Here is a 12,821-nt window from a genome sequence, read left to right as displayed (position 1 = left end):
ATGGAGATGCAACCGATTCTAGATGTTGGTTGTAGGCCTAGCGGTAACTTTTGGTACGTTATCAGTTCATCTGGAACTTCTCCTATTGCCAGGGTTGGACATGCTAGCGTTGCTGTTAGTAATGACGAGAATTGCAAGGCGGGAATCTATGTGATTGGTGGAGCTAATCCTGATGGGCCGTTCTGCGACGTCCATCGCCTTGATACAAGTACACTACTAGAAATTATAAATTCATAGTTGATTATGACCTAAATAGTAATGAGTATTATCGTATGAGGATATCAGTGTTTGTGTTTGTCAGGGGGCGCATGTGCATGTAAAATAGAGGAAAAGAGAAAGAATGAAAACGAAATTACAACACAACTCTAACTATAACGTTTGTTCAATTAATTTTCCTGCAGTTTGTGATATATAAATCAATCAATATTGACTCTGTGTGTGTGTGTGTGTGTGTGTGTGTGTGTGTGTGTGTGTGTGTGTGTGTGTGTGTTGTGTGTGTGTGGTGTGGTGGAGCAGATGGTAGAGCGTTGGTGATGACATCCGGGATCTTGTATTCTGTGATGAGGGTTGAAGGTTCGATCCTGGTGGAGGCGACACTGTCGCAGTTTTCTTGAGCAAGAAACTCACCCACACTTGCTTCTCTCGACTCAGGAGTATAAATGAGTACCTGGTCATTGACTGGGGTGGACAAGACCGCTGGCTTGGCAGCAACATCATGCAGCAGACGAGTACGTGTGGGCCTTGGTGTCCAGTCCCAGAGCTGCGCCATTGTCAGTGCCCCTGGATGACTCTGGCCAAGCTCCAGGTGTATTGTAGCGCTGGCCCTAAGACTCCACGTAGCGCATGGAGGCCCTGTCTCTAGAGGCAGGGGGAGCTATCTCCGCAACTGACCTCAAGGTTGACGTCAAAAGATGTGGAGGGCTTAACGTTTATCCATTTGTGTGTGTGTATGTGTGTGTGTGTGTGTGTGTGTGTGTGTGTGTGTGTGTGTGTGTGTGCGTGTGTGTGTGTGTGTGTGTGTGTGTGTGCGTGTGTGTGTGTGTGTGTGTGTGTGTGTGTGTGTGTGTGTGTGTGTGTCAGAGCTAGAGATCTGTTGATTACAAAGAGAGGGAGATCAGTCAATGAAATTGAGTGTATATTATTAGAAACAGATGGAGATTTTAGTTTTAGTGATAGTAAATGTAATCAGCCAGTAATTATTTTTTGTCTTGTGGAAGGGTAATAGGAAACTGTGAGGATGATATTCAATATTTCTAACTTTAATTGACTCTAACCAATGCACATCTGATCATTGGGAATTGGACAAATATGCAGTATTATTAGTGTGCTTGGTTGTTTCCTGTTTGTTTTTTTCTCACAAAGAGTGATTTATAGTGACATTTGAGTGGGACAAGCTGACTACAAGAAATGAATTTATTGCTCGATATGAGCATGCTGCGTTTACTCCTATTGTTAAACCAAACTGTGTGTATATATTTGGAGGTGCATTTCAAACTGCAAATCTGAACAGCATCGACGTCTTGGACACAGGCAATTGCTATTGGTCTGAACAAGATCATTTGCTGTTTTGAATGATGGAGATATTGTGATAGACACCAGTTTGTGGAGCACTCCTTGTGTATCTGGAACTTCTCCCTCTCCTCGTACTCATCATGCTGCCGCATCAGTTGGGAATGAGTTGTACATATTTAGTGGTGGTCAGTCTCAAGCAGTTCCGGTTTCCGATATTCAGATGCATGTTTTTGATGCAGGTATGTGTTAACGGTAAAATTTAGTCAGATGAATAGAAAGGATGACAAGGCCATGTAGTTGGCAGGAAATCAGTGACATTCATTGAAAATATTTAGGAAGTTTGAATGTACTGTACCAGACAGACAGACAGACAGACAGACAGACAGACAGACTGTCGTTGGGGTGAAAGATCTCAGAGTCTATTACGTGATCTATCAACCCTTTCAGTCAATCAAGATGGACAGAACAACAGCACTGACTTCATTGTATGCTGGCGGCGCTGTATTTCCATTGCGTTGCAACGGTGTAATGCAAGAGTAATTACTAGAAAACTTTCGAAACTTGCTCAGCGTAACTCATGTAATTTTGAGTCTTACTCATTTCAGTTGTTTAGTCGTTAACAGTTGGTTTTAGCATAGGGCCTGCAGGCTTGCTTGTTTGTTTTACAGTTTAGTGTGAGTGTACTAGTTTCAATGTATGAAATATATGTATTAAGACAGACAGACAGACAGACAGACAGACAGACAGGCAGACAGACAAAGGAGGTAAATCAAGCATGCCATTGTGATTGTGTTCATAATAGGTAGTCATCAGTGGAGACAACCAGAATGTCAAGGAACACCTCCATCTCCCAGACATGGCCACACAATGGCTTCGGTTGGAACAAAGATTTTCGTCCATGGTGGTATGGCTGAAACAAAATTCTATGACGATCTTTTTGTCTTCAACACAGGTGCTTTATTTCATTTCACACTCTGATACTAGCAGATATTTGATTCTCTCTGTCTAGAGACAATGACCTGGAGTCAACCAACAGTGGGTGGCAATATACCAATAGCACGTGCAGCACATTCATCAGCTGTTGTTGGAAAGAGGCTGTACGTTTTTGGGGGCATGAGTGAGACAGGAGCTCTTAATGACCTTTACGTTCTGAATACAGGTAGGTTTTGGCTACAAAAAATTTTCATGTTATGACCTTCACAAGGTGATGAAACATAGGCCGTGTTTCCACTAGGTGCACCTTAAACTAGTTTAGCTTCAACAGGTTTAAGAACTAAACCAGTTCAAGAAGCGACTGTTTCCACTAGGAACTTGCACATCCAGGATGTGCAAAACAAACAGTCTAGGAATGCCTTATTTTGAAGTATTGGGCTGCTTTGTCGCCGACTCAGAGCAACTGTTGGTTTTCACTGATTCAGCATCTGCTAGTAGGAATTTGCATGACAATGACCAAGGACACCGTCTTGTCTCTCTCCGTAGCTACTGATTTCTTTCCCCTAGTTAACGACCCTTACATCTTTTAGGACAATCCTATCCCAGCAAAATAGTCAATATCATCAAAACGACATTGTGGGAAGCCATCTAAACAAGCGCGCTACTGTCACGTGACAGTTAAACCTAAACCACTTTGCTAAACCTACTTTGAAGTGGGTTTAGGAAAGCGGTTTAGGTTTAAAATAGAACTGGTTTAGTGCAGGTGGAAACAGGTCAATTCTTAAACCAGTTTAGCTTAAACCACTTGTTAAACCGGTTTAGGCACTAGTGGAAACATGCCCATAATCACTTTAGTGGGGAAAATTTTGACTTATTTTTGAGTTTGTCAAGATTTGTGCACAATTTAGTTTTGTTGGTGCTAAAATTGTGACTAGAAGATACTGCCAGTATCTCAAGAAATTGATCATGGACAGATGCAAGATGCTGGCAGTAACTTCTGGCTACACGAGACGTGTGTGTGTGTGTGTGTGTGTGTGTGTGTGTGTGTGTGTGTGTGCGCGCGCACGAACGCACGCGTGCATGCACGCATGTGTACACCTCAATATGATAGTGAAACTACAGTCTGTCTGGTGTGGTCATGGCTAAACTCCAAATGACAAACCAGATCAACACATTATTATGTACACTACCAGCAATGAAACGTTGGGAGACAAGGCTGCTACTCATAGTCCTACAAGTGTGTTATCGTTTTAGATACCAACATATGGACCCTAGTTGAATGTGAAGGCCACCCTCCTGCACCTCGATTAGCTCACACACTATGTACCATGAAGATTCCAATATTTCATGATGCTGATTCATCAGAATCTGTAATGAAGGAAACGCAAGCAAGCCCTGGCACAAGAAGCAACAGTGTCAATCAACATCATTCCAGTGGAGACATTTCAAGCCCACAACTCGTTTCAGTACTGTCTCCCGAGACGTATGCCTGTGATGTTACAGAAAAGAAGCAGATTAGGAAGAGGAGATCCGCAGTAGTATGCAGCTATCAAACTGCTCTTATGGTTTTGGGAGGTATGGACACCCAAGGAACAATATACGACGACTGTCTTGTCTTTCCTGTGGCCGAATCATAAGTGATGCTAGCAATTCACATTCACTTGTGGACAACATACATGGCATTCCATGGTGGAATGTGACCGTACGTGGCTGCCCGTAACTAGGATGATGATGTTTAGCTCCAATCTACAATGGAGTTCAATGTGTATATACTGCACTGTACTCATCATGTAATAAGAGGTTCAAATTATGACACTACAATATTGCTTTACTGAGATTTGTATATCCGGCACCTACACACGACATTAGATACTTGGGTCCCGTCTCTGCTACCTCCTCGTCTTCACTGTTTTCTTCGACTTCTTCTGGTCCAGACTTGCTAGCAGACTGTTGCTTCGTATGATGCGGTTGTATTCTGTATACTATTTGGAAGAAGTCTCGTAGATGCCGCAGGAACTCAACCCTGAAAACAATGTAATTTCAACCAATAAATCAGCTTCAATAATTATAGGCATAACTTATTTGACAATCACCATCAACACAGTATGTGCACACAAAATTTAGCTTTACCATCAGATGAAAACAGCTGGTAGTAATGAATGAATTTTCTACATTATCATTCTACTCAAGAGTTGTCCTCGTGAAATGTACGTATTACTGCTAAAGCTGTATAGACGGTCAGAGGGTCTCGTAATATCTATGGCATAATTCTTGAGTTATATTTCTTAGGCACGGTCTTGTATTTTCAACAGATTCTAATGACAGCCTCAGAACACTACAGTATTCTGAAACAAACGAGTCCCCTCACACAGTCTTCTATATGAGTAGGTGCATACTGAGATACCACACAGGTTTGACCAACGTCAACCTGTTATCATGACAGCACACATTGATCTATTCCATCGTTGAGGCTGCCCTCTCAAATCTAAAGTTGTTTAGCTGACATTATGCACTGCCCAGTGTGTGTGTGTGTGTGTGTGTGTGTGTGTGTGTGTGTGTGTGTGTGTGTGTGTGTGTGTGTGTGTGTGTGTGCGTGCACGCGCGCAAGAGTGTGTGCATTTAGCAACCTATACAAGGCTTGTTGTATTACAAGCTCTTTGAGCTTATGCTTTGAAAACGTTCAATTCCAATTAGCAACCCTGGCCACACCATTGCTTGTTGCTAGTACACTGTAGTGTAGTAGTAGCTTGCACGCAGCACCTGTCTTCACCATATTGTCAATGAAACCAGAAACAGCAAAGAAAACGTTTACTTACAACTGCAAACTAACAAATGCCAAAGACTGTTGTTGATAATTCAAATCAGTTGCAAAGGCAAGTCAGCAATCGAATCACACAAATCAATGCAACAACACACTCACGTGTAGGTCGTGAGCTCTCCAATTACAATTTGTGATACATCACGTTGACCCAGAGCCATGAAAAGCAACGCCAGCGTCTGATTTCTAGAGTCCACACACCCTCCCTACACATCAACAAGAAAACTTCTGTTGTAACCAGATTTATGACAGCTCCTCACACAGGGTGCCAGGCTACCAGCTTGTCCTCTGATCCAAGGACTAACTGATAGCACTTTGTTGACCTGGTCAACACAATGCGTCATACCCGCCATATTTCATCCAACAACATCATGGCAGTTTTTTGTCCAAGTTCTTCAGGAAGACTGTGATCCTGACTGTCAGATTTTTCATTAGCTGTCTGATCGACTGCTAACATAACTCCTGTCGTAGACTCAGCAACTAGACATAATCCAAAGCCAGGTGACCTGATGCAGACAGCACTAACGCAATTAGAGGTAACACAAATCTTGAAGAACGCATTTATCTCACTTTCCAGCATCTACTCCTTTGAAGTGATCAGTATAAATGTAAACATCTGGTATCACTTTGTTAAGGACATTCCTTGCAGCATCGACTATCCTGTTTGCGAGCGCCGGAGCCACTCTGACAGTAAAACTATCAAACAGATAGAACGATGAATGAAGTAAGAAACTGGATTAACCGACTCGCTCATTACGCTGTGCCTCTGATTCTCTTTATTTTTCCCCCATCAGACAATTGCAATGGACGGACCACTCTTAAAGTTGGACATACATAAATGACCTCTCCTCCTCCCATAGGAGGAACACCCCTTTTCTTTACCTGCAGTATGTCGTTTAACCACAAAAAACTGCATACATACACAGCAAATGGGACACTTCGAGTGGATGCTAACCTTCAGTTCCAGCCCTTCCCCGGCAACGAATCTTCTCAGCAAGGGAAGAGTGGACACCCGAATGAAGTCGACCTACGAGTGGCATCTATTAGTATAAGGTATGCATAATGAATAGATATATGGCTGCTAACTGATGGATCTTTGTTGTTATTGGTTACTCCACGAAGAGTGAGGTGAAAGGGAACTTTAGAAAAGGGAGCCAGAGCCATTACACCTTCCAAGTAATACCCAATGCCTCTTTCATCGTTGCAGTCGTGTTCCACTCGTCCACCGAGAATAATCCCAGGTATGTATGTCAATACAGATCCTGTACATGTTTTCTCGACTCACAGCACAGTCACTGCCAAGGGTGTATTTCCCTAACCTGTTTCATTTATTTTTATAGTTGCGCCATTCGTTAGTTTGTCCAAAAGGCGAATGTAGCTAGCTTCGAACTCTGAATGACACAAAACATCCTGATTACATATATTACATTACACATAGTAAACACAAATCCGCATTCTCGTGATGTCACTCGTAATGTCATTATTCATACCGGCCAGGCTAGTGATCTGATTGGCCGACTGTTTCGCTAACACCTACAGAAGAGCCCAGGAACATAACGCGACGTCCCCTAGGGAGCTTCTCATGATGGTACAGCTGACACTCTGGTCGCTAGCTAGAGACCTTCAGTCGTCGCATATCCAATCGGCGCTCATTGGACGGAAGTACAGCATTGCTCACCTACCTCTCAGTCCAGGGTTGTCTTCATGTGCGCGGATGTTGCTTATCCGGACGGCTTTGGAGCTGAGAGTCGCCAGCATTAGGCGCTGCCGCAAGAAGTTGCAGCCGTCGTACTCCACAAACGCCGCCATACGACGAGCGAATGCAGCGAACGAACAGATTGTCGAGACGTTGAAGCAACTGCACGACCCACGTGCCAAGTAAGTGCAAGTAGGTCTGTAATAATTGAATAACTTACTACACACCCGGAATACTAGACAAACGCCACACAGACACCGCGGGAGGAGTGGTCGGTGACGAGTGCGCGTGCGCAATATTTCTGGCTGGTGTCCCGAGGAGCGTCCATGGTGAATTATTGCGTTTAGGCGCTTTCTGATCCGGAGCATCCCGTTTGGGCGACCTACGACCCGCCCGACGACTGTACGTTGATCCACATTTGTAACTAGACTCTTCCTTGTCTTTGTTTCTGTCTTTCGTTTGCTGTTGCGTTGCGTAATATGCAACTAGAATCGCGAAGGAATGCGGTCGGAACGTACGTTCGTGTGTGCGTGTTTACTGACGCAATGGTTGAAGATTGGTTGACAATAGGCGTCGGTGGGTGGGAATCCCGCGTCCCTACACTTTCGGGTTATAATAGGGGTGTGGGAAGAAGGCAGAACGGTCGCGTCACTACTGGCTACGTCGTGGGTGTCGGTCACTGCGCCGGTCGAGTTCTCATTCCGTCGCAAAGCTGGCGTTTGATGCGGTTTGTTTGTGTAGGTTGTTGTCTATATTGTCGGTGAACTTGGTTCTATGCCAATTATTAGTTGGATGGCCTCTTGTCTGACATGTCACATTTGCTGCCGACAGTTTCAAGCGCCTAAAGCATGCCAGTCGTGTGTGGAAGCATTTCCGAGCCTTGCTGCGTCGCTGAGAAAACCGTTTGATGAGGCGAATTTGGGTGCTGTGCCTACAGGCCCTGGTCTGCCCAACACTGTGCAAGGTGGGACTCCAGTGTGTGATGTTTATGGATGGTCAGGCGTAGCAACGGCACCGGGTGTGGTTTCCGTTGGTCTTACCGGCAGTCAGGGCGAGAGCAGCTCGTCGACTATTGAGGTTGATGGGTGTAGTATGAATGGGGATGGACATCAGGAGCAGTCTGACCAGCAACAGGAACAGGGGAGTGATGGCTCAGAGAACGATCAGGATGATAGCAGACTGGAACGTGACGGTGAACCTGCAGAGCAGAGTCAGATCGATGATGCAACTTTGGCCCTCGTACTCAGCAGTAATCAGTCCCAGTTTGATTCGGCTCGATACCCTGATGGATCACGTAAACATCTTTGTCCTGTCTGTGGAAAGGGATTCAAGAGGCCTGTTAAGGTTCGGCGCCATTTGGCTGTTCATTTGAGGTCACCCAGTGGTGACAGTCTCACTCGTCCTCGACAAACATGGCGGCAAGTATTAGAACAGGAGACTGCGTTTAGTTTGGCTTTGGGAGAGTTCACGCCGCGAGCTTGTCCGACGTGTGGTCGCTACTTCACTGACTCCAAGAAATACCAGATGCACATCCTTGCTCATGCGGGACGTAGCCCCTATAGATGTGACGTGTGCAAGAAGAATTTCACTCGTTCTGACCACTTAAATGTCCACCTTCGAACGGCGGCTCACAAACGAGCGCAAGCACTGGGAGATATTGACCGTGCCCAGCAGGACAGCAAGAGTGAAGAAATGGATAACTCAAAAGGCAGTAGGGATAGGATTGTTCAAGGAAATAGCGTGGAACCTCCTGGAGGCGGCTCTCCAAAGTTTGATGCAGTTGGTACTCCTTACCAGGCTGAGATGAGTCTTCTAATTGGTGGCAGTCGGTCCAAAAAATTGCCATTTCGAAAAGCTTGTGAGCACTGTAGTCGAGTGTTTATCAATCAACGCAACTACGAGTTACACATGCAAGCCCATCGAGGCTGCAGTCCACACAACTGTCGCATCTGTGACCGGCAATTCACCAGGTCTGACCATCTTCTTGTCCATTACAAGACAGCGACACATCGTCGTCGTCTTGCAGAACTGGACACAGCCGGGGTTGGCGAAGCAGTCAGAGAGTCTATAATGCCTCAGACGAATCAGGAGACAGATCAAATGACTGTCGTCTCTGAAATGGAAGAAGCTCAGAGAAATGGTCTGGAAGAAAACTGTAACCCAACAGAAAAATCTGTATCCTCATCGGGATTCTTGGTCCAACCTAAGCAAGAATATGATGAACTGGCTACACCATATGTGGCTTACCCAACCCATCTCGGTTCTGTTGATCAGACAAACAGCCACACTATTGGTTCCATTCAACTTCATTCTGCAGCATACAACTCTATAAACACTCACAGCAGGAACACATTATATTGTGGTGGCGACAAAGATGGTGCTGTTACACAGGAATCGGGTGTCATTATTTTTGCCAGGAACGGAACCAGTATGACGTGTCAAAACCAGATGAGGGAAGATGTCTCCCAATACTCTTCATCGGCGATCACTTTGGAGGCGGTTCGAAGATACCCTGTGGTGTCATTCAGCAGTGAAGATGGAGGTACTCATGAAAGTTGCAGTCCCAGCAATACCATGACCGACAATGAAAGCCCGGGCGGAGTAGTCAAGGAAACTGGTGTTAGCATTGGTGGCCACAACAGTCAGAGCCAAGTAATAAAGGAAGATGCCTTGAACCAGGAGGGACAGTATTCTTCTCAGACTGTCTCTCTGGACTCGGTACAGAAGTACCCTATTGGCACCTACTCTAATGAAGATGCTGTGCATCTGTCTGATGGTCAAGGCGGGTTGAATGGTCAATATAACTGAAGCGGTCTAATAAGAAGTATTGGTCACATGCATGGACATGACTGATTTGAGCTTTGCTGGCTGATGTGTTTAGATCACAGGATTTTAGGCAATTGTTGTACGTTAGATTGGTAGTGAAGCGTCTTTGTGAGACACAATGCACACCGTGGAAGGCAATTTTGAACTGTAGAACTGACTTGTGCGTGTATCTTGAGTACAGACAGATCTGCTACTGGGTTGAAAACATGTTTTTAACTATGCTTGAGAGAATTTGGATGATTGGCATATTTGATTTTGTTGACTTTGTTTATTGACAGTAGATGTAGAAGTGCCATGCAATAATAAAAGTCGTGGAAATTACAGTCGATTGAGTGAGCGTTTAACACTAAGAGGTACCGGTAGCAATTTGAGTTTGTCTTGCCAGTTGGTTCCCAACTGCTGCTTGATGAAGACTTCACACAGTAGAAATAACGGTCTCACTTGACCTACAAATCAAAACAGTTTATAATATACAAAATTTTCGAATTCTTTTGTAACTGTGCATGCATGCCTTTGTAGCAGATTGCTAGACGCTGCCGAAGCCCTTGGATTTGCTTGCTATTTTCTTCACCAAGAATGTCATCGTCTGGTAGACAGTCAATAGGTAGTTTTGATTCGGCCCCGTTTGTTCTCTGCCTACAACTAGCCCCGTAGTCCAGAAGCATGTGTGCAGTTGCCACGTTTGGGCTGACACAAGCAAGATGCAAAGGGCTGAAACCACCATTGCTCTGACAGTTCATGTCCACTGTTTTGCAAGAAAGTAAAACCGAGACACACACAAGCGTGTGGTTGCGCATTGAGTATCCCAAATGATCCAAAGCAACTAAGTGCAAAGGGGTGAATCCTTCGGATGTTGTAGCATTGGGGTTCGCTCCATTTTGAAGAAACAACCGAATGCATGATAAACGTATGTTCTGAGCAGCTTTGTGAAGAGGAGTGACACCATTGCTATTGGAAAGATTGACATCGGCTTTATGGCGTAAGAGCACTATCCCACAATTGATGTGATCCCTACTGGCAATGAGATGAAGAGGAGTTCCCTTTGACTCTGAAATGAGTGTATTCGGATTGGCACCAGATTTTAGTAGCAAATCTAGGCACTCGGCTCTACCGAGATTGCAACACAGTTCGACAGCTTTGTTAACTGCAGGAATCTCCGACTTCTTCATCTGGTGAACCGGATATGCGTCCAACAGCTCTAGTAAACAGTCTTTATATCCATGACGACATGCTACTTCTATTGCTGTGTGAGCCGAATCTTCCCGCCACTTGAAGACTTCGGTACCGTAAAACTGCCGAATACGTCTAAGAGCATTGTCGTCACCTCGAACAGTAGATTCAAACACTTTGTAGTACGAGTCAGACATTAGTGAAATATCCTACAATCAAAGAAACTTGTTGTGTTGAGTGAAATGCAAATTTACATTGCTGACTGTACCGATCAAAGGTGTGAGTTAGCAACTGACTGTATGCATCGTGGCCACAAGAATGCGTTAAATATATGAATACAGTACATTCCAATTGGAAATTCATTACAAGCTTCGACTGATATGTCATTCCACAGGCAAGGTACACTGTACTATCACATGTCTAATTGAGTTCATCGTAAGTGTGGAGATTTCTAAATTAGTAATCTCTGTGAAGTCAATATCACATTAGAAACCTTCATGAAATTTCCTCACTCAATAACAATTTCTACTCTATCAACTCTTTCTAAGTTAATCAATTTTTTCCATTGCTATCAACTCTCCGGTTGCTTTCCCATCATTTACAAACATCAACATCTAAGAAAGTGGTCTGTTTCGGGATTTCAAGTACAGTTTAAGTTTCATATTTAATAAAACCATCAAATGCAGTCCGATGAAATTTTTCTTGCTACAAATTGTAAACTCAAATTGCTTTGGAAACATACTGTAAACCAAGAAATTTTCAGTGGTGTAAACATTTCTGTACCTCCTTAAAATTCCGTTTGGTAACAATCTAATTTCGATAAAACACACCGGAAGCTTGAGACTCCTGGCTGGATGCACAGTACACTAGACCACATTTACACAGTTGTGCAACACAATAGTAGGTGTGCACTACATAGTTAGATAGTAATTACAATAAATCTACCACGTTGATGGACATTGCTCTTGGCTCCTAGAGGTTTGACAACTTTCACAAAATCTAAGGTAGAGATTTAGTTTAGGTGCTTCATAGGCCACACCAAAATTACCGAAAATAAATCGCCACTGAAAATTTCTTGGTTTCGGTTTGAAGCTCAAATCCCAACTATTTATCCTTAAACAGCAGCAAAGCTTCTCGAGCACTAAAATCGCTGCAAGAGTACAGTACGCCGGTAATTGCTAGTCTTTATTCTATATAATCAAACATTTGAAAGTTTTTCACTCTAAACCTATAAGCAGTTAGGCCGATGGCCACACACGTCATAAAACTAGACTCGTGCTTATACAGTTTTATGTTGGCCCCGAAAGTAAAGTGCTTCAGGTGGCTATGTTTTTTATGGTTAAACGTAGTTGTACTGACCAAACATTTGTACCTCCCGGTTGTTTAGTGTAGAGAAATGCAGTGATAAAGTTACAATATATTATTGATAATAATGATGGGATTGCGCACGGTTGTGTGGCATGTCTAGCTGGCAATAACTACATCAACATTCCTCCTCTGTACACCATTTTTCTACTTCTAGACATACACTCTAACTACCGTAATTACATCGGCTAGACACGGACAAGTACTATGACTAGCACTCGAAACTTCAACTGAACACTGACGCACTTGTAGGTACACACTGAGCAACGAGTTACTTACCCAGGCATGCTACGGTAGTTCTCACAACACCAACGGTCTTGAATTTGTACTGAAAACATAGACTCGTACCTAATCCTCCTCTGTAATAGATTGCTACACCGCGTGCGCTAGCTGTCACGTGTGTATAGATAGGTTCATGTGGTTTCACGCGTGTGGTTGGTGTAGACACATGGACCTATCTATCTATACACACGTGACAGCTAGCGCACGCGGTGTAGCAAC

The 12,821-nt window shown here is 44.0% G+C and overlaps 4 protein-coding genes across 4 annotated transcripts; 2 read left to right on the top strand and 2 right to left on the bottom strand.

Annotated features, from left to right (window-relative positions):
- Nucleotides 1–4,258, top strand: LOC134185315 (rab9 effector protein with kelch motifs-like). Its single transcript, XM_062653097.1, has 6 exons — nt 1–208; nt 1,375–1,530; nt 1,593–1,751; nt 2,315–2,464; nt 2,522–2,671; nt 3,700–4,258. Exons 1-6 carry the CDS (start codon nt 1–3, stop codon nt 4,080–4,082), a joined length of 1,206 nt encoding a protein of 401 aa, XP_062509081.1. The 3' UTR covers nt 4,083–4,258.
- On the bottom strand, nt 4,235–7,327 carry LOC134186233 (RNA 3'-terminal phosphate cyclase-like protein). Its single transcript, XM_062654146.1, has 9 exons — nt 6,946–7,327; nt 6,583–6,654; nt 6,350–6,525; nt 6,219–6,290; nt 6,021–6,145; nt 5,834–5,959; nt 5,610–5,769; nt 5,366–5,469; nt 4,235–4,468 (listed from the first exon to the last, which is right to left on the bottom strand). The coding sequence occupies exons 1-9, from the start codon at nt 7,325–7,327 to the stop codon at nt 4,261–4,263; spliced, it is 1,425 nt and encodes a 474-aa protein (XP_062510130.1). The 3' UTR covers nt 4,235–4,260.
- Nucleotides 7,235–10,108, top strand: LOC134186232 (zinc finger and BTB domain-containing protein 17-like). The gene is made up of 2 exons (XM_062654145.1): nt 7,235–7,361; nt 7,701–10,108. The coding sequence occupies exon 2, from the start codon at nt 7,734–7,736 to the stop codon at nt 9,765–9,767; it is 2,034 nt and encodes a 677-aa protein (XP_062510129.1). The 5' UTR covers nt 7,235–7,361; nt 7,701–7,733; the 3' UTR covers nt 9,768–10,108.
- Nucleotides 10,020–12,708, bottom strand: LOC134186234 (ankyrin-1-like). Its single transcript, XM_062654147.1, has 3 exons — nt 12,600–12,708; nt 10,297–11,164; nt 10,020–10,231 (listed from the first exon to the last, which is right to left on the bottom strand). The coding sequence occupies exons 2-3, from the start codon at nt 11,150–11,152 to the stop codon at nt 10,104–10,106; spliced, it is 984 nt and encodes a 327-aa protein (XP_062510131.1). The 5' UTR covers nt 11,153–11,164; nt 12,600–12,708; the 3' UTR covers nt 10,020–10,103.
- Between the last annotated feature and the right edge of the window lie 113 nt (nt 12,709–12,821).

The sequence above is a fragment of the Corticium candelabrum genome, chromosome 10, assembly GCF_963422355.1.
Source record: "Corticium candelabrum chromosome 10, ooCorCand1.1, whole genome shotgun sequence".
In the NCBI taxonomy this organism is placed as follows: Eukaryota; Metazoa; Porifera; class Homoscleromorpha; order Homosclerophorida; family Plakinidae; genus Corticium; species Corticium candelabrum.
This window is presented reverse-complemented; position numbering and strand designations above follow the sequence as displayed.